Raw genomic sequence first — 26,386 nt, 5'->3', positions numbered from 1 at the left:
CATGGAAATTTAAAAATCATTAAAATTTTAATGTAAAAAATATGTTTTATTGCAATCGAGTACAAATGTGTTTCGTTGAGCTAAATGAAAAACTTTGCCACCACTCTCTACCAATCATTATTGTCCGCCAGTTCCGCGAACATCTTGTCCTTGACCGCCCTCTCCTTCCGGGGATCCTCCGTGATGCCACTTTCGATCGCCTTCGTCTGGCCCAGCATGTACTCCAGCTCGTCGCAGGTCAGATTCGTGCCGCCCAGTTCGATCATCCCCACAAACTGCTTCCGCAGCTGGCCCTCGTAGTAGATGAAGATCGTCGGCAGGTTCCGCTCCGGGTAGTTCGGAATGCAGGTCGTGGCGATGGCCCGGACAAACTTGGTCGCCGGAAAACGGGGCGCCAGCTGGGACAGATGCTGATTGACCAGCGAACAGAACGGAACTCCTCGGCTGTACAGGTGCAGCACGACGTAGATTCCTTCACCGGCCTTGGTCACCTCGTTCACGTAGTCCTGGCCGGAAATCTCCAGCAACGAACCGAACTTGGCCTTCCGGGCCAGCTGCTGCAGCTCGGCTATCCGCTTGCGACGGTACTCCTCCAGCACAGCTTCGTCCTCGGAATCTTCCAGCTCGTCCAGTTCGTCCAGGCCCATCTTGGACATGTCTTTGCCGCCGTTCGCCTTCTGCTCGATCGTGTTCTCAATCATGCCGATAATGTCATCCTCGGTGATTTCCGCCTCTTTTGGCTTCGGCGGAAGGATTCCCTTGGCGCGGAGGACATCGTTCCACTCGGTGTCTTCGTTGGGGTCCTACGGAACGAGGGAACGGAACATCATCAGTACGATGGAATCAGCCTTGACCGGATATTTATTTGCCCATATATGGTAAACGAGTTGCTTACCTGCATTTTGAGTTAAGTTTTTGGGGATGTAACTAAACCAAACACAACTATTCTAATTAAGTACAACTGAAATACTTGATATTTCACTATTTAGCACTAATTTCAATTCACAGTTAACAGTAAATTCAATCTAACTAAATTGGATATTGAGAGGAGTGCCGAGCGCATGCAGTTTAGTCATGCGAAGAAAGAAAAGTCAGACTAAAACATTGCTACCGTAGGCGAAGCGAATACTGGCCATGAATACATGAGAATAGAGAAAATCGAGTTTTTAATGGTCCTATAAACTATTGTCTTTCAAAGAGAAAGAGCCGTTTGAGTTTTGTTGGAAAGGAAGTCTAGAGAGCGTTTTTCTACGTAGAGCTTGTTTTCTGAGAAGTGCCGGAGAGTAGTAGTGAGGCAACGAAGAGCGTAAAAAGGAACGAAGAGAGAAAAGCGCCCCCGGAATGGTGACTGCACGGTTACTGAAAATCGCACTTTTGGGAGTTCAGAAATCGCACTTTTGACAGTTCGCTTAAACGAACTGAAAAAAGTGTGATTTTGCGAACTCGAAAAATGGTAAAAATCGCCAAAAACCGAGTTCAGTTAAGCGAACTCTCGAAAGTGCGATTTTGGACTTAGCGAAATTTTTGAAATTCGTTGAAACGTTTCGTCTTTATTGTTAGTTTGTTTTTGCGCTCCGGAGCTTCGGGTTGATTTTCGGGTAAATATAACGGACGGATTTTTCATGGCGAAAAGGACGGATTAATGGACAAGAGTGCAAGAGGAATCCGTCCGCCGGTGGACGGATTGCCTTCCAATGTTTGCGAAAAGGTTCCGGCCACCGGTGGACGGATTACGGCACAAGGTTTTGCAAGAGAAATCCGTCCGCCGGTGGACGGATAACGCACAAGGTTTTGCAAGAGGAATCCGTCCGCCGGTGGACGGATTGCCTTCCAATGTTTGCGAAAAGGTTCCGGCCACCGGTGAACGAATTACGGCACAAGGTTTTGCAAGAGAAATCCGTCCGCCGGTGGACGGATAACGCACAAGGTTTTGCAAGAGGAATCCGTCCGACGGTGGACGGATTGCTTTCCAATGTTTGCGAAAAGGTTCCGGCCACCGGTGAACGGATTACGGCACAAGGTTTTGCAAGAGAAATCCGTCCGCCGGTGGACGGATCACTGGACAAGAACGCAAGAGGAATCCAACCGCCGGTGGACGGATTACTGGACAAGGACGCAAAAGGAATCCGTCCACCGTTAGACGGAGTGCCTTCCAATGTTGGCGAAAAGGTTCGGTCCACCGGTGGACGGATTACTAGACAAGAACGCAAGAGGAATCCGTCTACCAGTGGACGGATTACTGGACAAGGACGCAAGAGAAATCCGTCTACCGGTGGACGGATTACTGGACAAGAACGCAAAGGAATCCGTCCGCCGGTGGACGGAATTATTTAATGATTTTTTCAAAACAAGTTTAATAATTATTTTATTCTAGTTTCAGGCCGTCTCGTGATCGCTCGACCAAGATGTGCAAAAGAGGTGAACGTCGCCGGTTGAATCTTCCCGTATTTTCGTATCGATACCATCACCATCCGCAAGAACTCGAGGTCAACCGCTTTTGAACCGGTATGACCTAGGTTACGATCAGTTATGTGCTGTACTAATTATTATGCAACTAACTTTATTATTTAGGCCGGCTCTAGAGATTCCGAGTCACTCCGAAACAGAGGATATCAGCAAGCGCGGCAGCACAGGGCACGGATTGGCCTACCTCGAACCGGAATTCCACGCTCCATGATTCGGTACTCGCCAAACTCGTTGGTCTCGCTGGTGAAAGCTTCTCGTAGCAGCAGTACTAGCGGCTCGTACGGACATCTGTCGGATAGTGCGCTGGGACCGGCGCTTTTTGCCGGGTCTACCCGGACATCATCTGCCTACAGCCAGCATGTTCCCGCTTCACCATCCGCCTCAGCTGGGACATTTTTTGGCCAAGTCGCAGGTAAAAAGCTTCTTCAGCTTGTTCTTCAGTGGATTTCCCGATCAGCACGAACTAACATCGAACTTTCTATTTCCAGCAAATCAACGAACTCTCTAGCAATAAGCAGGAATAGACAACCTCCGTGTCCAACCAGTGACACGACAAGAGGCGGACAGCACAAGCAATGCTCTGCAGAAGACATCCCGCGTTATACGTGAACCAGCCCCGCACGTCCTAATGCACAAGACAAGTCCTTCGAACGGGTCGGCCATGGTCACCTTAAATCATCAGCTAAACCCAATGTCAGGTTCTAACCTCGCTTCCTTTTTGTAGTTTGAAGTTTGCTGCAAAGCATACTCCCAGCTTAAGAACCTCAAAACCCATCTGCGATCACACACCGGCGAAAAGCCGTATACCGGCGAGTACCCGGGTTGTAGCAAGGCGTTCAACAACGTGTCCGACCATGCAAAACACCAGAACCGCACCTACAGCATTGCGGTAAGACTAGTTTTAACAAGCTGTGCCTGTGCTGTGGCCTCACGCTAACCGTTGCATTACTTTCAGAATCACTACCCGGAGGACATGCAGAGTGGCAAGACAACGAGCATGAGCAGTCGGAGCATCAAGTTGGAGTCGGACGCACACTCGCCGGGTCAACCGCCGATCAGTAGTCCGATGTCGATCTCGGCGCTTACTGCTAGGCTGATGGACGATTGCGACGGTGGCAGCATGCAGCTGGGCAGTCTCGAAGTTGATCCGGCTTGGCCGTACGCGGACGAGGATTTGGAGGTGAGTTTGATAGTTGACCTAGTGACGTATTGAGCTTGTCTTACTTATGGTCTCTTTAATTCCAAGTCGCCGATCTGCCATTTGTCCTGCGGGAAATTGTTGACCTCGGTGGTCCGGCCACAGCGACAGCTGGTGCTCGCCTACCGGAAGTACTCGGAATCGGTTCAAGAACCAAGGCACGACTCCGTCATCGCCCCTCGCCAAGGACAACTGCCAGACGACGGATGGGAGTTTTACGACGTCTGCCGCTGTCGTGAAACACCAACACGATGATGTCGAACGCGTACCTGAACCCGGATCAGCTACGGCGCGATACTTCAACATGCGCTCGGTGGATATCAGCTGGCGGAGAAGCCAAGCATCGCTACGGAGCTCGATCTGGCCGATGCGCCCTTGCAGCTACTACAACTCGTCGTTTGACGATCCGATCCCACCGGGAAGTTCGCAGCGGTCCAGATCAATGTCTACGGCAATGGATGGAAGCCAGTCAGCAAGTTCCACCCCAACCAGTCGTGTTTGACGAGCTCGAAGAGGGTGAGATTGATTGAAATAAGTTGGACGTGACGATTTCCAGCAGCAGTCGCCTGACAAAACTGCTTCCTCGCCCCAGTTTCCTCCTCGAAGGAAGTAATCGGTACATCGGTGAACATCACCTTGGCGGCCGGGACAACCTCCAGCAGCAACGCTTGGTCCTTCTCCTGTTCATTCAGGTCACGGTAACAGAAAAGGTCGGATCTGCAGATGAATAATATATAAATATATTGTACTTCACGAAACATGCTTTTATGAATAAAAATAAAAAAATTCGCTGTTTATTTATTTTCAATTTCAATTTATTTCGGATTCCAAAAGAAAAAGCTAAAGCGCCCAAAGATAGGCAACCTACAAAGCCTCTAAAGCCAGTGAAATATTTCGCCATGCTCGAACTCGGCAGTTCATGAAAATCATGATTTCGCCAGTTCGACCCACTTTACCAAAAAAAGTGTTATCCGAGTTGAACTCCAAAAATCATGATAATTACCATTTTTTTGGTTCTTTTTGGTAAGCGTGTGTTCGAGGTGTGCTGCTGTATGAAGTGTCAAGTGGGTGAAAGTGTGTGTGGCAGTGATTGTCACAGACAAGTGGAAATAATATTTATCAACTTAAAAAAAATTACAATCACAATGAATCAAAGGAAATTCTTGGCGAAAGGGGGGAGTGAAATTCGAAAAGTGCTAAAACTTAAAATTGTCGCTCCTGAGAATGTGATCAGAATGCTGGCTGAAGAGTCTTCAAATTAATCGCTTTAGTGATCAAAGCCAACAACCATCGACGCCATAGGATCCTGTGAATTTGGTGAGCTCGTTTTATGTTGTGTGTGTATGTGCGTGTGTGCGTGTGTAAGTGCGTGCGTGTGTGTGTGTGCGCGCGTGTGTGTGTGTGTGTGTGTGTGTGTGTGTGTGTGTGTGTGTGTGTGTGTGTGTAATTGGGTGAATGCAGTAAACCACAAACTTGTTACTTCTTAGGCAATCATTTCAGGATTAGATAGACGAGAATCGTTTATCGAAAAATACGCTAACAATTAGGATAGGACAGATTGGTGTGCGTTGCAGTTGAAGAGTCGCGCGTGTTCGGTTGCTGGTCAAAATTCGCGATTTTTGCTCGAATTTCGAGGGTTTGGTTTGCAATGGTGGTGTCAGTCGATCGGTGCATATAGGTTCTTCGTGGAAGTGGTAGAGTTCGTTGGTTTTCCCGGTTAATTTGTGCTTTTCGCGATGTTTTTCCTGCGGTCGGTGGTGCATTTTTTCTCGCAAGCGTCGACGGAAGAGGGATCTGTTTAATAGTGTTGGTGTAATGGGAATCGAATTATTCAACTTGCATACAAGTTTTGCGTGTGTGGTTGTGTTAGTCAGACGATGACCGTTTGGGTTTGACAGATTGGGTGTGAGTGTATTAGTAGTGTGTAACATATTGCGCCTTGCAGCAATTTCTAGAGTTTTGTGTCGATCGTGCTAGGCCTAGATTTTTTCATCACACTGCTTTGCAGGACTGAGAACTGTCAACTTTGCGCACTTTGCACCTCAGTAGAGTGCTGCGGGAAAATTTTCATCACAGTTGGCAAACCGAATTTCCATCACACCATCAAGACAAAACAAGTGTACTACATCGACTTCTGACCACAATCTAGTCATCAAGCTGTGGTGGCCGAGGCAGATAAGTCATTGAGATGGTCTGTTAAAGGTTCCTGGATCGATTCTTGTGGTTGCCACTGTTGGGTTTTTTGGTGGATTATTTTTTCTAATGAGTTCGAGGGCATAATTCTATCGATCATCACGAGATTACGGTTCTGTTCAGCAACGGTGGGGATCTCTCATGCTCATGCTCATGCTCATAATTGTATCGACCACCTCGAGCTATGTTCAATGAGTCAGTAAACGGTACCATTATTCTTACGGCCCGAGGCCATGAATTGGCTGAAAAGCCTTTTTATTTTTCAGTGAAAACAGTACTAAATACTCTTAACTACCGTATTTATGGTAGAACCGGGAAGAACATTTTTTTCGAAAGACTTTATTACACAGGATTACATGTCCTAAATAGCATTGGTAAAAAGTTTGAACAAACTCCAGGGTAGCCAATGATAACAAATCGCCCTCTCCGAAGGCGAAACTCCGGACATCCGTCTATCTCGGATTGATCCGCATGGGTAGCTTGAATCCCGGGCAGTTGCTTCTTACCGCCGCCGTCTGTCACCTTCCCATCTCCTTCCCCAGGACCATAGCGCCGGTTCAGTCGGATGTTGTACCGATCCAAGCTGGTTGTCCACCATCCGCCCAGCAAAAAGACAAAGATTCACCATAAGCCAAGATGCCGGCGCAACACCGCTGCATCGCGGTACCGAAGACCACGATTCCACAGTCGAAACAAGACGTTGTCCCTCCACTTAGCCGGTCCAAACACTTTTTCTGAGCTGGACGAGCTTTCTGAACTTCCAAAAATAAACAAATAAATAAACAGCCTGCCATAGCAACGGATATCGTCGTCATCACTGTGAAGAAAAATCACTGTGATGAAAAAATACTGTGATGAAAATAATTGCGCAAGACTCTAGTAAAGTGCAAAATGCGCAATAAAATTCGTTCGTTTTTTTGTGCTGATGATCGTGGGGCAACAGAGTTTATGCTGAAAAAGCGGGCTTCTGAAGAGTAGAGAGCAGATCCACTGCTTGCTTTCCCCGCTTTCCCCGGGTTGAGAAGAGAGGGATAGTGAGTGCCTCTTACGGCGCGCGCCGTTCTGGTCGTATTGGTGTGCAGTGATTGGGGTGGCCGAAGTGGACTGCAGTTAGCAACTGCAACTGCGTTGCTAGCAGCACGAGAAGGATGCGACTGATCAGCGAGAGGGTGGGAGGTGCTGGACGGCGATTCTGTGCCACCCCGTCGCTCGGTGGGGTGGAGCGGCAGCGATCGAGAGACAACTACATGCTAGGCCGTGACCCGGGTGAGAGCGTTCTGTTTTATGTTGTGTTTGTGTTTGTGGCAGGAAGAGGGATGTTAGCCGTTTTGTATGTATGTATCTTATATTTTACATATTTTTCCCCACTTTCCCTTTTCTTTTTCTTCTTTCCTTCTTTCAAGTCGCGTAAAAAATAATATACCGATCGTTAAACGAGAATGTCTAACTCGAGTTCATGCGTCGTTTTTATGGATTCGTTCTCCTCTTACTCTGATCTTATTTTTCCGATAATTATAAATATAACGTAAAAGATATAACTACCTATAACGACTTCGGCTTAAAAATGCACCATTCGTGATAGTGTCACTTTATTAATAACTGCTCGAAACGAAAACTTTCAGTTACTATTTTTCGCAATTCTGTCGGTCTCGTAGATTACTATTTTCGGATCATTTCGTCATAAAATCCTGCAACACGATGAAATCATTGCAAACCTCACTATAAAGTTTTGATATAAATCATTTGGAAACCACAGAAAATACAATTTAATATATTTCTTAAATAGTAAAAGGAGGAGCCCTTCTCACAGCGTCGTTGCTCGGAAGGCACGCCGACGGGGGATTGAATGATAATTTGGCGCCGCGTTCGAATTAAAACTATTTCTAAATCAATGATTGTGTATCTTTCCGCAGCCGGCTGCCTAAGATTTTAAAATTTCAACAGATAAACAAATTGCTTATGGTCGCATCACCTACCACAGTGAATCCTGACCTCATACCCATCTTACTAACCCCTCAAAACTCATGTGATACTTTGTCGGAGACGCAGTCGATTTGGCGGTCCCATCACTCAAGTATCGGACTAACATTCCCATCCACTTCCCCGTGTCTTACCACTGGTCGTGGCCGGCGTCGGTATTGATCAGCATGATAGGGACCTTTGAAAATTGCGAAGGGGTGATGATTGGTTCCTACTTTTCATCTGTGGTCCACGGAGCAATTTTTGGGGGTCCTGGTCAATAACGAAGTAGCAGCTACGGGTAGACACCAATGCTATGCTATGCTATGCCTATAAACTATTGTCTTTCATATGGCTTATAGGACCTTTAAAAAAAACTGTAGAAATAACAAACTCTGCTTAGTTATAATCAAGTATCTACACATTTTTTCTTGGAAAAATTGCATTTTTAAAACTAATGCAATGAATAATTCATTAAATTATTTACCTTGTTAAATTTTTAGATTACTTTTTCAAAACAACCAATGCGCCATGGGTTTCCTATGTGTATATGACCTTTTGAAAAATTAAGCGAGATTTGAAATAACTTTTTTTTATTATCTTGGTACAGAGCGGATTGCATTGATGATACCTCTTCAGTTGACGCTCAGGCGAGGAACATCCTGGAAGGAGCGTCACTGACTACGTCCGTAGTCCTGTTAGATCATACTTGATCAAGACAGTATAGCTCTGGTTCCTTGCAAGTGTCCTATTTTCTTACCTCCACGTTGGCTTGGTTTTCATGATGACCTAGCTGGTGGCCTGTGGAAACGGATCGTAAACCTTTGACCACCGTGGGTCAAAGTCGAGACGGCTAAAAGAAAGGGGCGCGACAATGTGGGAAAGGGAAGTAATTTGTGATTGTAGACGGTATTGTTTTGATTCGCAGTATGTTGAGTCAACTGCTGTGGATGTACCTGAAACATCGCACAACGGGGTTTCTCTTCTTTCCATTTCATCTACCACCTATCTTCTGTTTATTTTGTTTCACTGATTTTCTAACGCGGCTCTGTTTACTATCCTCCATTTCGATTGTACTCATTTGATTCTCTTATTTCTCAACGCTTTTTCACTCTATTTTACCAATTGATGCTGCTGTAACATACTTTCTGCTTTCCCTGCTTTCCCCCTTCCCAACCAATCAATCAATCAATCAATCCTTAATTTGGCAGTAAATTTTGTTTATCATGTGCTTTTTCTTTATTTGTCTATTTGAATAATTCAATATTCATTTTGGGCCAATATTCAAATTTGGGCCTATAAATTGCCCTCAATACAATCTAAGCTTGTTTTTTTACCTCTATTTATTAATTATTGTTAATTTCTTTATCTACTTTATAAATTACTATCTTTCTTTTACTATTGATTCTTCAAATAGTATATTTCTTTCACTGTCCATTGTTTTCAATCTTTATCCTTTTCTTCAAACAAATGAGGTTCGAGCCCTTACTCATTTTTGGAGTGATCAAAGAATTAACACAAATATTACTATTGTACTTTTGAAAAACTTTTATAAAATGCTTAGGACCAAAATTGTAACAAAACACCGCGACAAAAGAAATAGCAACATAAAAACACGACTCAACACTAGGAAAGATTTCAGGAGAAAACAAAACACAGTAAATAACAACTAGTTTTTGAATTCAAACTAAAAATAAAACAGTTTTTGCTTTAATGAAAGTTGTTAGGCACACTATAAATGGTTAGGCGCTTATACTTACATCAAACCCTACGTAATGTACCACCCCCGGCCGAGTTAAAATGCGTAACCGGAAAAGAAGGTGTGCATGCCTGGCACGAACACTCAAAGCGTGTTCTAGCGTGCTGCTCGTACTGACTCAGAGCAAGGGTGAGATGTAGGTGTAAGGGCAGTGCGTGTTCGTTGGGAACCTAGTGCATAAGATCGGTCAAGGCCCGTTCTTACACTGAAAATTGCGAATTGCGAATCTTGGTACAGAGCGGATTCGTTATTTCCAAATTAGCTACTTCGAATGTCCGCTAATTCCTAGGCAATTCGAATATATTCAAACAAAAAACACTCAAACGTCAAAACCGGTTGTCAAACTTATATAGAGTAATCTACGTGCGTATGTATTGCGTGTACGTACACGAAAAAGATTGAGGTTAAATTTTGTCCGGCCAGCAAAATCAAATGGTGCGCTAGTGTGTGTATGCGAAACGTCATAAAGCTCTATTGACATTTCAACCACATTGTTCGATGCTTTCCAAGCACGTGTTTTCATGCTTTTGACAGCTGTCAGTCATTCCAATTAGAGGATTCCGATTCGCCTATGCGAATGCAGTTCTATTCGAATTAGCGAATTCACTCTGTATTTAAATACTGATTAAAGCTAAAAAGTGGCAAAAAGATTATTTTTTCAGCACGTTCTTTTATCCAACGAGGTTTACCGAGTTGTCACCTAATTAGCCTGGAACCAGGAACAAATTTGTCGATCATTTTTGACCGCACACTGTTTTTTTTTTTCTTTGTACTATTCTCTTCTTCGGCGATTGTCAAAATTCGAGTTTGACGTTTTGTCACATCAGCTGATTGCTTGCTGTGAAGAATCCTGGAACAACATGCGAAAATGGCGGAAAAGATTTGGAATAGAATTGTTACGAAAAGTCTAAAACAAGAACATCAATCCCATCCCCTACTAACCCCGAGTAGGCCGCCGGTAATCGGCTCCCCTCCCACTAACATTTAATTTTCACACAAAATCCTTAGTAATTACTTTTAGCTTTAAGAAAAATGTAATTACAAGGGCCAACTAGATCCTTACCAGGTCCCAGCACCGAAAGGACCTAATAAAAAAAATGCCATGAAATAAGTCTAAAACAAGCCTATTTTTAAAGTTTAACGCAATTTGTTGCCTCATTTTCCATTCAATAATGCAAGTTTTGCAAAATATTCACCGTTATGTTCAGATTTCGCAAAAGTTTTTAGGTTCCAATATGTTTCTCTCATTTTCATTTGTTGTTCCAGAAAGTTTCTCAGAAACTGCAACTGCGCATCTGTCTGTTTGACAATCGCTGAACGCTGAGGGTGAGTGAGAAGGAAGATAGGAAAGTGCAATTGAAACTTTTGCGAACTTTTCTGATCTTTTCACTAAAAATCATTTAACAAAATTTATATCCAGCTTAACTTTGAAAAGGTCTAAAAATAGATATCTTTCAAATATTTTTCCTTATTTCAGATTTCGAACCAAATTATGAAATTCTTAAAATATTTTTGTTGAAAAGATTAGAAAATTTCGCAAAAAGCTCCAATTTTTAACGTTGAAAATCTGACCAATAGTTTTGATATATCGATTCGAATTCTTTGTGAGAATGTATCTCGAAAACAAACAGGGGAAATATACCCTTTTTAATCAAACGCCTATCTTCGTCATATGGAGAGTTTGGTGCTCCAAAAAATACTATTTAGGCTATAAACATACCAGCAACAGCACCGCCTCGAGTAGGCACGCAAATATATTCCACCTACTGGCCAAATAGATCAAATTTGATGCACTTTTGATCATAATTTCTATTTTGCGAGTCCTTTTCTCATCATTTTTTTGGCACACACATCCACACGCAAGATGAGAGCTTAACTGCTTAACGAAAGTCGTCATCAATATCTTTTCACTTGCGCTAACGTTTTTAAAGCGCTGAAGATATAAAATTGCTTCCAACTACCGGCAACATGTTCTTTTGACCGTTACTTAGTCACTCACTTTAAAAATAATCCAGAAACATGTAAATAATTAGCAAGCGCCATCAAAAAACCAAACGCGCCAAGTCTTTCGACGTTTGACTTGTGCCGACCCATTCCAGTCGAAGGCTGAAGAAAACTGAGCGAGAAGCGAAGGCAAATAAAGAACAAAGGGTGGCCACCAACGCCACCAGCAGCGCCTGTTGGAGTGAGCCAGTGATGCCTGGAAACTTTCTCTATAAATGCTACTTTTCGGGAGTGTTCGCTTAAAATTTCATCACAATTGGCAGCACTAAGCAGACTTAAAAGAATGCTGGAAGAAGAAAGAACTAAGCTGAAAATGAAAAAAATGCGCGTGGCCAAATGCAATCTCGTCTGATTAGAATACATTGTGGGAATATTGTTTTTAAATGCTTGTAAAAGGAATAGAATAACTTTTAGTAAAAGTGAAAATAAACAGAAATGTTCACAAAAAGTTGCTCTACTCGTTGGTGTACTTGGTTTTAGTAAATTCCAAGAAACACAGAAACACTCCAGATTATCCAGCATCATTCAAACACGACCGCTTACTAGACTTAAAATGGGTAGATTTCACTTAGTCTAAATTTTAAAGTTCCAAAGATTTTTTTTTTTTGCTTTTTATAAATATTTTAGAGAATTATTTTTTAAACTCATAAAATTTCAAACATAACATGGAAACAGTACACTTTACCAAAAACGTTGTTAAGTACTATTCAATAGCAAATTTGATTTTGATTTGAGAAATGATTTTTAATAATTTTTATGTCCTGATTTTTGATATCTTCCAAAAACACTTTTTTCTTTTCAAAAAATCATGTCTCCCAAATCAGATTTTGCACCATCACGCACTATGGATCAAAAGACGAAGTTCTACTTTTCAGCACTTAAATGGGTGCTGAAATTTTGAACTTTTCAACACTAGTTTTACAGCACAGGTTTTACAATTCCGCTGCCCTACATTGACCTTCATCTCCTACAATCTCATCGTTGTACGTAATTTTCGGTCGGTTCCTCATTTGCGTAAACTGCGTCTGATCGTTTTGTTGTCAGATCGATTTTTCTCAGCTGTGCAGTCGTTCGGGTGCAGCAGGGGAAAAATATTGTGTCAGTCGCAGCAAGTTCGCAGGTCGAGCCAATTTTTTCGGTGCCAGTTTTCCACTATCGAACCATTTTTTCCAGCTGCAAAAGTGTGTAATTTCGGAACAACTGCGTCGGTAGTTTCGATTCGAAGTGTTGATTTAGGGAATTGGCCCGTTTTGAATGGTGTAGATTGCGGTTGAAGAGTTGTTTTGAGAATTTGCAGCTGCTCCCATATTTTGTTCCACCACCCACTCCCCCCTCCCAGCTGCGTTTTTTTCTGACAGGGTTGTTGTTGGCACCGGCACCCGACCACACAGTACCAGGGCAGGTGCCGCCGGCTGCTCCAGGATGAGCAGCAAGGACAAGGACAACAACACCTTCAACAAGCTGAAGCAGTTTTTTCGCATCACCAAGACCAGCGGAGGTGAGAATTTTGCAATGTTTTGATCCGATACTAGCTGAATTTGGTCTTCTGTTTTTTTAGCTACTCACCGTGACCGGAACTACTTTCCCATCAGTGCAGAGTTGGAGCGGGAACTGCAGCCGGAAACGCCCGTCGGTCAACGCTGCAAGGCCCTGAAGGACTTGAGCGAGGATGTCATCAAGTACCGGCTCGAAGTGGACTCGGTGCAGCTGCTGTGGCACCTGACGAAGGACCTGATTGTCGGGAACAAGTCCACCGAGCAGCGGCACGTTGCGCTCAACTTTTACTGCAAGCTCATCAAGGGTCAGTACGACAACCTGAAGTTGATGCGGGCCCAGTTCTTCCGGGTGATTGTGTCCCACGAGGAGCCCGAGGACATTGCCTACCGGCTGGAAATGCTCAAAAGCCTCACCGAAAACGGCAAGAACATCCAGTACTTCGAGAAAGAAATCGGCTCCTTTCTCGTCCAATGGATCTCCCAAATCGACCAGGCCGGCCTCATCGTTCCCCTGCTCGAACTCATCGTGAACCTGGTCAAGTACAACGCGGCCAGCCTAGAGAAAAACTTCCTCGTCGGAATCGTCAACTACATCTTCGATCTGACATGCCGCGTCGAAGACACCCAAACCATCCTGCTGTCCCTGACCGTACTCGACTGCCTCCCCGGGTACGCCATCATCCCGAACGAAATCCTCACCCTGTTCATCGTGATCCTGTGTCGCACCGTAAATCGCGAAGCGTACTGCCAAACCTCGTGGAAGATCATGAAGAACCTGTTTGGAACGGCGCTGGGGCACGCGACGCTGCTCACCATGTGCAACATCCTAAACGATCGTACCTTTTACCGGGACGAGGCGCTGCTCCGTGGGGCCATCTTTCACACCAACATGGGACTGTGGGGCGTGAGCGGATCGGCCATCCTCAACTGTCCGCCGTCGATCGTGCTGACGAGCTTTTGGAACGTAAGTAACGTGGCTCAAGTTTGTAAAATTAAGCTAAATCCACCTTCTTTGCAGGCCCTCAAAAGTGAGCACGTAGTGGTTACGTTCGAGGTGATTCTCAGCATTCACCGGCTGATCCAGAAGAATGGCCCCGAGCTGAACGAACCCACGTGGGACATCATTTGCGACATCATGACGGAGATCTCGTCCAACCTGGCCAAGTACCGGCTGCCAAACGATAACCATGTGGTGCGGAACTTTCACGAGACGCTCGATTTGATCGAGGATCTGCTGCAGCGGAACGACATCAGTGCCGATCCGGACAAGATCTACGGGTTGATTGAGAAGGTATCGAGCGAGCGGCCGGAGGCGTCCGTGAGGCGCTTGATCGAATACATGACGACGAAGATTTCGGCAACGCGGCCTGAGTGGCTGCTGGAGTTGTGCTCGTTTATGGACCGGTTCTACAAGATGAAGGGTACGATGATCCGGATTTACGCGGTGCAGGCGTTGGTGAAGATTATGAACATCAACCGGGCGGCTTACGAGGAGGAGATTCTGGACCGGATCGTGATGGTGCATTTGGCTGGGGTTGTGCACGAGATGGATCCGGAGGTGAGGACGGCCGTCGCGGGGGCGTTGATCAATTTTATCATGCATTGTGACACGAAGCGCTGCTTGGAGTTGTTGGAGATTGTGGGGAAGATGCTGCAGCGTCCGTACGATTGGTACGCGCAGGATCGACGCGTTGTTACCTCGGTGCGGGACGTGGCGGACATTATCGTGCTGGTGGATGGGTTGATTGAGATATTCGGCGTAAAGTTGTACCGGTTGCCGTCGGCGCACGCAATCCGGGTGTTTCACCTGCTGCTGCGTCAACTCGAGCTGCACTATGAAAGGCCGATCGTCTTCCAACGGGTGAACGTCGTTCGGTACAACATTTTCAAGTGGATGTTGAAGGCCCGAGCGAACGCGTCGTTCCACGTGGGCTACCCGGAGACGGACAAATCGACCAAGATTCGGTTCAGCCTTTATTTGGGCGTTGAAGGGCCGTTTCAGCATCAGAGCACTCAGCCGCCGCAATCGAGCAGCGTGGCCGGACAATCGGGTCAATCGTCGAGTCAGCTGAACCTGGCCCAACAGCAGGACGCCAAAGCGGCTGACGCAATGCCTTCGGCAGGGTTGACCACGATTTCGATCAAACGCGGTTGTCAAATCATTGTTGATTGCCTGCGCGAGGAAAAAGACTGGGAAGTTATTCAGCTGGTTCTGTCCGAGCTACCCAACATCATGGAGAACAAGGCCCTGATTCAGGGCAACGACGTGGACTCGCTGGCGAAAACGCTGTTCCGGATGTTCAACGATCGGATGCTCACAGACAAGTTGATCTTCTACACGAACAAACCTACCCAAACGGACATCCACGATCTGGTGCTGCCCGTGTTGGCCAGTCTCGCAACATACCACCAACACTTGGAGTTCCTCACCAAAAAGAACATCATCGACGTCCTCAAGAACGGCCTCATCTCTCGACGACCCCAAATTTGCATCCAAACCCTGACGGTCCTTCTGCTCGAGATGCCCGATCCTCTGGTGCCCAAACTACCCAATCTACTCTACGAACTCAGCAAAATGACCACCAGCATAACGGTGGCCGTTCCGGTCCTGGAGTTCCTCTCAACCCTAAGCCACCTACCGAACGATCGCATCGCCAACTTTGTCGTGGTCGATTACATGTACGTCATGGCAATGTCCTTCCCTTACACGAACCCGTACCGCTACGACCACTACACCGTATCGCTGGCCCACCACGTGATCGCCGGCTGGTTCCTCAAGTGTCGGCTGCCATTGCGCAAAAACTTGGTCTACTACATCGTGAAGGCCCTTGACTCGAACGTGCACACGCCCTTCCAGGACGGCTCGAGACCCCGCGCCGATTTCTCCCAGGTCAACGAAGATTCCTCCAACCGGAAGCGCAGCTCCAGCCTAACCGAGCAAGGCTCCAAACGTCGCGGAGCCGGCGATCGCGCCACAATCCAGCAAGCGCAACAAGCCCAACAAAAGACCAACCAACCCAACTTCAACAGCGACCTCTACAACTTCCACTCCGAGCTCGCCGAAACGTGCATCGACTTTATGGCCAACCACACGTACTCGCCCTGCTCCGGCCTAGCGAAGCGCAGTCCCGCCGCCGAGTTTCTCCTCCGCGGTGGGCAATCCAACACGTGGCTCCTCGGCCACAATCTTGTTACGATCACGACCAGCGGCTGCTCGGCCATTCCGCTGCGCAACGGACTCTGCGATCGGTGCTTCACCATGTGCAAGGACAGCAAGTCCTCGACGACGACGACGACGACGGTGGCGGCTTCGGCGGCTGCGGCGGCAGCTTCGTCTGAACCGAACACCGCCAGCACCGGATTGTCTGCGGATTCGAGCTCGAACAAAGATTCGGGCATGGGCACCGGGGTCCTCGAGTCGCAAGCCGCCGTCAACAAAAGGTATACCAAAGCAAGTTTGCAACATAGTAGGTAAGAGGATTGGTTTCTTTTTGTGAGTGTGTTCATTTTGCTGGGGTTTTTTTTTTTTTTGTTCTGTTTTGTTGCGATTTGCATGTTAGAGTTAGATAGTTTCTAATTGGAATGCAGCTTGCGCGCATAGACGATTGCGAGTTATTTCCCAGAATTAGGTTAGATAAAAGAATTACCGCGATGGTACGACATCTTTTGAAGAGTTTAGACTGTTACTGTGTTGGTTTTAATGGTTCTAAAGTACAGTCATTCGTAACATTCGAAACAGTTTACAGATGAAGCATTTTTTTAATAAATCATGGAAAATTAATAATTTAACATAGGTACTGTTACAGTACCTAAGTTAAACTGTTAATATTCTATTTATCTGGAGTTTTTTTTTCAAAAGGTTTTTGAAACCACCTTGAGTCAGGGGTATCAAAAAAACATCCAAAAAGTAAAAAATAAAAATTTAGTTTATTGGACCTTTAAAAAAAAAAAACTCCAGTTATTTTCTTTGTAACATAGGTGATACATTCAACCCCCGGTGGTTGGTCACTTTATCGTTTGACACTTTTTAAGTTTGTACCCCGTTGGTTGGTCAAAGTCAAACTAAAAAGTGACGAACTGTCACTTTTTACACGGCGCTCACGCACACTATCAAAACAAACGTTTGGTAGTGAGTGTGAACTCCGTGTAAAAAGGGTGTCAAACTAAAACGTGACCCCGTTCGTTTGACAACAGTTGGTGTCAAACCATCGGGGTTTGAGTGTATGAATGTTGACGATACGCATAAGTATGCCATGACTTGATGGATATGTGAGCAACTCTCTACGAAATCGGCCGATTTCGACCATTTTTTTTTGTTGTATTTTTTGATTTGACTTAAACTTTGTGGGGGCCTTCCCTATGATCAAATAAGCTAGCGTCATTGGTTCACCCATACAAGTCTCCATACAATTTTGGCTGCTGTCCATACAAAAATGGTATGTAAATATTCAAACAGCTGTTACTTTTGTGTGAATTTTCTGATCAATTTGGTGTCTTGGACAAAGTTGTAGGTATTGTTGAGGACTTTTGAGAAAAAAATAGGTACACGGAAAAAAATGCTGATTTTTTTATCAACTTTTTTTTTCACTAAAACTCAATTTCCCAAAATACGTATTTTTTTATTTTCGAGATTTTTTATATGTTTTAGGGGACAAAAATCCGCAACTTTTGAGCCATAGAGAAACATGGTCAAAAAATCTGCTGCCGAGTTATGAATTTTTGAAAACATAGTGTTTTTTGGAAAAAAATTAAGTTTCATGCAAAAATAAGTTTTACAATATTTTTTAATGCAAAATTGAATTTGCAATTGAAAAGTACTTTACAGATTTTTTGATAAAGGGCTCCGTTTTGAAGATATAGCCACCGGAAGTTTGAATTTAGCGAAATATTTGCAGTTTTTAAATTTTTGAAAATGGTGACCATAAGTGACCATTTCTTTTTTCTTTTTTTAGAAATGGTCACTCATGGTCACTATTTTTAAAAATTAAAAAAACTGCAAATAATTCGCTAAAATAAAACTTTCGGTGGCTATATCTTGTAAACGGAGCGCTTTATCAAAAAATCTGTAAAGTACTTTTCGATTGCAAATTCAATTTTGCATTAAAAAGTAATGTAAAACTTGTTTTTGCATGAAACTTCATTTTTTTCCAAAAAACACTACTTTTTCAAAAAATCATAACTCGGCGGCATATTTTTTGACCATGTTTCTCTATGGCTCAAAAGTTGCGGATTTTTGTCCCCTAAAACATATCAAAAAATGTCGAAAATCAAAAAAATACGTATTTTGGGAAGTTGAGTTTAAGTGAAAAAAAAGTTGATTAAAAAATCTGCAATTTTTTTTCCGTGTGCCTATTTTTCCTCAAAAGTCCTCAACAATACCTACAACTTTGCCGAAGACACCAAATTGGTCAGAAAATTCACTCAAAAGTTACAGCTGTTTGAATATTTATATACCATTTTTGTATGGACAGCAGCCAAAATTGTATGGAGACTTGTACGGCTGAACCAATCACACAAAATAGTTTATAGCGAATTGCTCTTGTTGAATAACTCATTCTTGTTCCCTTCGTTGCCCCTGCAAGACGTGCTCTGCCAATAATGAAAAAAAGTGCAAAATTCCTATATTCTACGTCAAAATCGTAATATGGCAACATTAGAGTCACGAAGGGCTTAGATGCTGTTCCCCTACTTAATAAGAAAAGGAGGCAAAACTCCTACAATAAAGGAATTTTGTACTTTTTTTTTTGTTTCAGTGTAAAAATTCGCTTTTACCTTTATACAGTAGTTGTTCGGAAACTGAGCTGAGAACGTAGCCCAGTCACCGAATGTTGCTCGTTAACTGGGCTGAACAAAAAATAACGAGGGGACCACCGATGCATAATATTTTCCAGATGAAATATAAAAATAAAAGTTACTCAAATTTATTCACAAAGCTTACATTTCATATTTCTTTAATTGTAATTTGAAATTAAACAAAAATTTGAAAAAAGTTTTTTTATTTATTGAATATGATTTTGCATCCATCAACCCCTCGGTCATTTTGGTTTGTTTTGGTTTTTTGACGTTTGTCTGCTTTTTAACTGGGCTACGGCCCAGTTATCGAGCGCCCAGTTAAAAAGCAGCCCAGTTAAACAACGCCCAGTTACCGAACAACTACTGTATTTAGCTTTTTGAGTGCAAATTTTAACTTTTTATATAAAGTTTTTCTAAGAAAAAATTGACTTTGTGCGTTCGTGAGAGATTTGTTGCCTGCCAAGATTAGGACCAGCGGGCATTCGAAGATAGAACTTATGGCTCGAAAATTGAGGAAAAATAAAATGTTAAAAGTGCTTTTTAAACCATTTTATTCGCATTTTGGTGAGATCAGCCCATATCGAACTTTGTGATAACTATTCTATCTTGCTCCTTATTAAATACACGCTGGTCTCAGTTTTTCCTGATGAAATCGGAAGTTTACAGATATGTCGAGGACCCGTCTGGTTCTTGCTCTATCTCTTTACTATATACAAAAAATCGAATCAAGCGCGGATTTTTTTTTTTAATTTAAAAAAAATTAAACAGAATTCAAAAATTGAAAAATAACAAATTTTATTAGATTCAAAAGTTTAAAAAAACTCCAATTTGAAATTTTTTTTTTTGAATTTAGGCCGTTGAAAATATTTTGCAAAAAAAATAATTCCAAAAAACTTCAAAAATTTCTATGAAAATAAAAATCTTATCAACTGAAAACAATCTAAAATGCATTTTTCTGCATTGCTACACATATTTAGCATGTTTGGGCTTGTTTTTTAACGCTATGATTTTTTTTAATGAAATTCCAATGTATAGCACCGTAAAAAAATATTTTTCGCATAAAAAAATCGTCAATACTTAGACGTTTTGGAAACTAACGATGATAAAACAATTGAGCAGGTGTATAATGCATTTTAAAACACTTTTTTCAGTAAAATGTTAAAACCATGGCTCGTAATTTCAATGTTTATACTTAAAATTGAAAAAATACTTAAAACTAAAAATAATAATTTATAAATTAAATTCTTTGAAATTTTCAAAAGGATTAAAAAGTTTTAAAAACTTTTAGCATTTCTAGGTATAATTATTGATTTTGAAAATAATCAAGAGCAAAAATTGAAAAAAAAAGTCAAAGTAGTTATGTCACAGACATAACCGGAATGGCATAGACTACTTAAAGTTTTTATATGTGGACATAGAGTTTTCCATAGCTTAATTTTGAAGAATTAGCTAGATACTTGAAATACATTACCGGAATAAGATCGTGAATCGTGAGAATTTTCGAATCGAATGCAGCAGAAATCGTGCCGATTCGATTTGAGGGAAGGAAGTTATAAGCGTTTGACGGATGACGCAGTAATCCAGGGCCTTCGGCCCGGGTTTTTTGGAATGGCACCCCAGTACCTTCGAGTAAGACGTAGTCTACGTCAAAACCCCTTATTTGACCCCCGCGATGGGCTTGTTTCGGTGGCAAATTTGCTATCCTATAAGTCCGAGCAGAAACTTGCAATAGAGATTATAAAAGACCCGGGGGTCGTGAAAGTGGATGGTTTGATTCACTTAAAATAATTTTTATTTGTTTAGGTAAAGGTTTTATCTATTTTTCCTGAGTAGGTGTAGAGTTTTTATGGCTTGTTTTTTTTTTAATTTTCACAAATCCGAGTAGTTGAATTCTGAGAAATAACACACGATCCGAGCTTTGTCAAACAAATTCAGCTGGGTAAATCGCATACATTTTACTCCCACGCTCCCACCTATATTCGATGCCCCTCAAACTAATCCCCCTTATCATCCCGCACAACCAGCGCAAACGAATCCGACAGCACCGATCTGGCGACGACCAGCTCTTCAACGTCCTCTTCAACACCAGCGGCGCTTTCAGCATCATCAGCTGGAAACGCCACCGGAAATCGCTTCTTCCGCCAGGGCTCCCAGGAGGGTGGCTACTCGTCGAGCTCGCTGGAGACGCTGTCCCGCCGGGGCAGCAACCCGGATCCGACGGCGGCGGACAGCGGTTCCACCGAGCAGCAGCAGACTCCGGCAGCGACGCTCACCAGCAAAAAGGCGGCGGGTGCGACTGCTGCTACGGGGGATGCCGCGGACAAGCCGATTCAACTGTGCGCGTGCTCTTGCACGGGTTGGGCGGAGATTTGCATTCGACGGCCGACAGGAATGCTGTCCTGGATGATGAGGGTGCAGAACCAGATTAACTATGACCAGTCGATGGGAGAGTTTCCGCTGCAGGACTTGACGACACTGTTTGTGCCCAGCCTGGACGGAGGCATCGTGGGTGCGGACTTTTTCGGGCAGGTTGTTCCGACTGCTGGTGGTGGGGAAGTTCCACCGGCGGTCATTCCCAGCAAAGAGTTGGACGTGGTTGCAGGTCCATCAGCGGTTCAGATTCCACCGGCCACGTTGAAGGCTACCAAAGTGTCCATCTCGGACGAGGTATTTGAGATCCGGAAGGACGAAGAGAGCAGTGACATGGGAGAGGACGAAGATGTGCTGGTTGAGCCGCATGAGGCTACTATTGGGACCACGACGGGCCCGATCGATATACCGCGGCACGGGGCGGTTGCAGAAGATGCCAACGAAGATGAGGACGATGTGGCATTTGACGATCCCGAGGGAAGGTCACGTAATCCGGTGCGTCGAGTAAACTCGAGTCCCGAAATGAGCTCCAACTGGAAGAACCAGTTCTTGAACAAGATCAACAGCAAGGAAGGCGAGGGTTTCGAGGGACCGATGGAAATGGAAGTTCAACAGAAGAAGAAAAACTACGGAAAAGGCGTCAGCTGTGAGGCGATCCCGGAAGAAATAGCTGGATCAACGCCCCCAAGTGGACCTAAAACTACCACTCCAGCTCCTCCAAGTGACAGCTTGACCGTCCGAGCGTCGGGAAATGTCAGGCAACAGCCAGATTTCACCACATCCGGAGCGACTCTCCACCCGTCGGCTTCTCTGCCGGAATCCTCCGAGGCAGAACCATCAACCACATCCGCCCCAAAGAAGCAACACTCTGCCGATGACGCCATCACCGGAGGTCGCCTCGAAGCGACCAGCTCGTCTACGGAGACCATCGCTTCCCCAGCGATGATGATGAATCCGATAGCCCAAACCCTTTCCTCGTCCTCTCTTAACCTTAAACTCCCGATGGAGAAAATTACCACCAAACCGCCTCAATCCCCTGCCCCGCTGTCCCCGCGCCTCCTCGCACGCAACGCCATTAACGGCAAACTGTCCAACTCGGGCACAGCCTCCCCGGCGTTCCCCGCCATCTCCGGCGCCGGGACCATGCACCCCACCTCGAACGAAAACGACTTCCCCCGCGGGCGCTCCAAAACCATTTCCGTAGCGCGCGAGCACTACAGTCGGGACAACCTCAAGTGGGGCGGCTACAGTAAAAGCTCTGCCCAGTCGCGCCTCCGTGGTGAACAGGCCGGCGGTGGTGGTGGCGGTGCCGCGACCCGCTCCGTCATCAGCCCGAGCTTCGTCTTTCTGCAGCTCTACCACAGCGGTCAACTCAACTCGGAGAAGCCCATCCTCATGGACAAGGACGCCAGCGATCGGGCCATCCACCTGCTCGACCTGATCGCGCCCTTCGAAAAGCACAAGATCGGCGTCCTGTACGTTGGACCCGGCCAAGCCGGCAACGAGGCGGAAATCCTCAAGAACCGCTTTGGAAGTCTGCGATATGCGAAATTCCTCCGCAAATTGGGCACCCTGGTCGCCATCAAGGAGGCGAAGGAGCAAAACTTCTTCATCGATCTGGAGTGTAACGGCAAGGACGGGAACTTCACGTACATCTGGCAGGACGACATCGTGCAGGTGACGTTCCACGTGGCGACGCTGATGCCGAACCACCGGCACGATCCCAACTGCAACGAGAAGAAGAAGCACATCGGGAACGACTTTGTGTCGATCGTGTACAACGAGAGCGGCGACCCGTACGACCTGAAGACGATCAAGGTAGGTGGCCTCAGATTAAGATAAGAATTTAAGAATTTAAGAATTTAAGAATTTAAGAATTTAAGAATTTAAGAATTTAAGAATTTAAGAATTTAAGAATTTAAGAATTTAAGAATTTAAGAATTTAAGAATTTAAGAATTTAAGAATTTAAGAATTTAAGAGGGAGCGGCCGTGGCTGACTGGTTACGGTGTTCGCTTTGTAAGCGAATGGTTCTGGGTTCGATTCCCATCTGCTCCCAACGAGAAAGTTAAGAACACATAAATCTGAATCTATGACATAAACGAAAAATCAAAGTCGCTCGAGTCGGGGTTCGATCCCCCGTCCTTTGGATTGGTAAGCAAAAATGCTAACCACTATGCCTTCGCGACTTGGTGAGCTATGACTGGAATTAGGAATACTGTTACTATCAACTATATACGCGCTGGGTCCTTGTCCATTTGACAAGGGTTCGGAAGTTCTAAATAACGTTTGAATCCGATTGGTCCAAACGTTCTTCAGGGGGGCTTGTCGATAAAGCTGAAGTACCTCGCACTCGGCTAGCCAGCGTAGAAATGGGTCACCGAAGCTCGGCAGAGCTAACACCTTCCAAATGCCTATGCGAGTTATTTGCATGTATAGAATGTAGATCTAAAAAAAAAATACATGGAAACAACTCAATTTGTAAGAAGCGACCGCGTGGTCCCGTTTGGTTGGTTGCACACACATACAATTAAGAATTTAAGAATTTAAGAATTTAAGAATTTAAGAATTTAAGAATTTAAGAATTTAAGAATTTAAGAATTTAAGAATTTAAGAATTTAAGAATTTAAGAATTTAAGAATTTAAGAATTTAAGAATTTAAGAATTTAAGAATTTAAGAATTTAAGAATTTAAGAATTTAAGAATTTAAGAATTTAAGAATTTAAGAATTTAAGAATTTAAGAATTTAAGAATTTAAGAATTTAAGAATTTAAGAATTTAAGAATTTAAGAATTTAAGAATTTAAGAATTTAAGAATTTAAGAATTTAAGAATTTAAGAATTTAAGAATTTAAGAATTTAAGAATTTAAGAATTTAAGAATTTAAGAATCTAAGAATTTAAGAATTTAAGAATTTAAGAATTTAAGAATTTAAGAATTTAAGAATTTAAGAATTTAAGAATTTGAGAATTTAAGAATTTAAGATTTCAAGAATTTAAGAATTTAAGAATTTTATAATTTAAGAATTTTATAATTTAAGAATTTATGAATTTTAGAACTTTAGAACTTTAGAACTTTAGAACCTTAGAACTTTAAAACTTTAGAACTTTAGAACTTTAGAACTTTAGAACATTAGAACTTTAGAACTTTAGAACTTTAGAACTTTAGAACTTTAGAATTTTAGAATTTCAGAATTTCAGAATTTTGGTAATTAGGAATTAAGGAATAACAGAATTTAGAAATCAAGAATTTGAGAATTTCGAAATTTTGGAATTTAAGAATTTAAATAGGATACAAGTGACAATTTATCAAATTCAAATAGATTGAACAAAAACATAATTAAACGAAAACCGCAATATTCACATTTTGTACAAGCTGTTTTTAAATCATCCAAATTCTCCCACACTAAATTCACAGGGTCAATTTAACTACGCCTGCGTGGTGATCGAACCGATGGAGCTGGACAGCAACCGCGTCTTCGTGCTGGCTCGGGACGAAATTGCGCAGCACGTGAGCGCCAAGCCCAAGATTGTGTCCGATTCGGGCGCACCGCTTCTGGCCCGCCAGATGGCACTGCATGCAAATGTGAGTGGCATCTTCATTTGCAGTTTATACACTTTCTCACCAACATTCCTTCTCCTCCATCTCATTTCCAGTTGGCTTCACTGGTGTCGCAATCGCTCAAGATCAAAAACCAGAACCCGTACGCATCCAACTGGCTGGAGCGGCTGCGGAAGATTAAGAACATACGCGCCAAGGCCGCCAGCAGTGTGGACACGCAGGAGCAGCAGACTACCGGCAGTGGTGGGCCGGTTCGTGGTCCCGGCGGAAGTGTCGGATCGGCGCAGGATCTGACCACGGCCTCGACGACGCGTGGCGACGATTTCACCGTTTATACTCAGTAGAAGGAAGGGGATTGTTGTGGGGGGTTACGAACTCCGCCGGAAGGAACGATTCATTGCACCCCGTTCTACTTTGCGTTACTTTTATTGCTTAATGTGATGTGCACTTTATTGGTTGCTGGCAAAACGCCTCTGAGCATGTTCATAGAACGGAAGCTTGGAATAATAAAGAGACCATCAAATACTGTTACAACAACTTGTTTTTTATTAGTTTTATTTGGTAAAAAAAAAGTGATTTATGTTATGACAAATCTGCTTAAAGATGAATGGCTTAATGGTTGCGGCTTCTGTCTCTCAAGCAGATGGTTCAGGGATAGTATCTCGGTAGGTTCCCTGAAATTTGGAATTATAGAATATGAAAAAAACAAGACTGGAATCAGGTGGGATTTGAACTTGCATCCACAAATTACGGTGATGAAATATTGAGAAAATGCATTAGGTTGTTTTTGTTTTTCGTATGCTGCCGTTCTACGCATAATTGTCCCATGTCATTTTTGGACGATTTTGACTTCTTAACTTTTTTAAGTTTAGTTTGTCGTATACTTTAGGAAAAACACATAAAATCGGGTACTTTGTTCGGAAACTCATTGAAAACAACATCAAGCCTGTTTGTCCCATCGTTTAACTTCTACGCATAATTGTCCCACCAAGTATTTTGTTATACGGAATCATTAGTTTTATGTAGCATTATGTCGTGTTTACTTGTTGTTTAGCAAGAGGATCACAAATAAGAGTGATACACTGCTAACTGGGGCAATTAGGGACACATAGGGCGAATAGGAACCCACGGGACAATTATGCGTAGAAACACAGAAATCGATCGAAAAATTTCAATCGCGTTTTTCTCAGTTGCACTTTTTCGAACATGGGACAATTATGCGTAGAACGGCAGTATGAAGGGAAGGATGGAACAACAATACTTGACGGAAGCCATGGTATGCGGAAGGGATATCCATGAGCATGACACTAGTGGAGCTGACAATCTCAGGTTGCAGAACTGGAAAAAGGCATGCACGCAGAACTTATTTACACTATTTTACAAAGGATCTGAGCTTTACAACCAGCTTCCAGAGGCTGCAAAAATTTCGAGCAAACTTTTTTATGCTAATCTGCTTTATTTTTTGTTGATAAAAACACGAAAAGAAATTAGCGTGTGTCAACTATGTGGGACATTCTCCGACACCTTCTGTGTCGGTTAATGGAAGACCCCTAAAAGCTAGTTCAACCAGGCATGCCAGATTTTGAAGA

General features: G+C 43.6%; 3 protein-coding genes and 1 long non-coding RNA gene across 5 annotated transcripts; 2 read left to right on the top strand and 2 right to left on the bottom strand.

The window, feature by feature from the left end:
- Positions 1–25: 25 nt before the first annotated feature.
- Positions 26–1,105, bottom strand: LOC6040078 (viral IAP-associated factor homolog). The gene is made up of 2 exons (XM_001849495.2): positions 896–1,105; positions 26–803 (listed from the first exon to the last, which is right to left on the bottom strand). Exons 1-2 carry the CDS (start codon positions 899–901, stop codon positions 108–110), a joined length of 702 nt encoding a protein of 233 aa, XP_001849547.2. The 5' UTR covers positions 902–1,105; the 3' UTR covers positions 26–107.
- A 1,303-nt stretch (positions 1,106–2,408) lies between these two features.
- Positions 2,409–3,943, top strand: LOC119767605 (zinc finger protein GLIS1-like). Its single transcript, XM_038256533.1, has 6 exons — positions 2,409–2,418; positions 2,572–2,878; positions 2,955–3,130; positions 3,191–3,355; positions 3,422–3,646; positions 3,713–3,943. The coding sequence occupies exons 3-6, from the start codon at positions 3,095–3,097 to the stop codon at positions 3,917–3,919; spliced, it is 633 nt and encodes a 210-aa protein (XP_038112461.1). The 5' UTR covers positions 2,409–2,418; positions 2,572–2,878; positions 2,955–3,094; the 3' UTR covers positions 3,920–3,943.
- Positions 3,944–12,631: 8,688 nt separating this feature from the next.
- LOC6040077 (tuberin) lies at positions 12,632–25,331 on the top strand. 2 transcript variants are annotated; one of them, XM_038251702.1, is made up of 6 exons: positions 12,632–13,077; positions 13,138–14,039; positions 14,094–16,516; positions 20,893–23,056; positions 24,654–24,821; positions 24,893–25,331. In XM_038251702.1, the coding sequence occupies exons 1-6, from the start codon at positions 13,002–13,004 to the stop codon at positions 25,139–25,141; spliced, it is 5,982 nt and encodes a 1,993-aa protein (XP_038107630.1). In that variant the 5' UTR covers positions 12,632–13,001; the 3' UTR covers positions 25,142–25,331. The 2 variants fall into 2 exon arrangements, with proteins under 2 accessions (XP_038107630.1, XP_038107629.1); XM_038251701.1 differs by having other exon boundaries at positions 14,094–16,546.
- Positions 25,332–25,338: 7 nt separating this feature from the next.
- On the bottom strand, positions 25,339–26,347 carry LOC119766641. The gene is made up of 2 exons (XR_005277028.1): positions 26,059–26,347; positions 25,339–25,471 (listed from the first exon to the last, which is right to left on the bottom strand). It is a non-coding gene; the product is annotated as an uncharacterized LOC119766641 (long non-coding RNA).
- Positions 26,348–26,386: the final 39 nt, after the last annotated feature.

This window comes from Culex quinquefasciatus, chromosome 2 (genome assembly GCF_015732765.1).
Source record: "Culex quinquefasciatus strain JHB chromosome 2, VPISU_Cqui_1.0_pri_paternal, whole genome shotgun sequence".
Lineage (NCBI taxonomy): Eukaryota > Metazoa > Arthropoda > Insecta > Diptera > Culicidae > Culex > Culex quinquefasciatus.
This window is presented reverse-complemented; position numbering and strand designations above follow the sequence as displayed.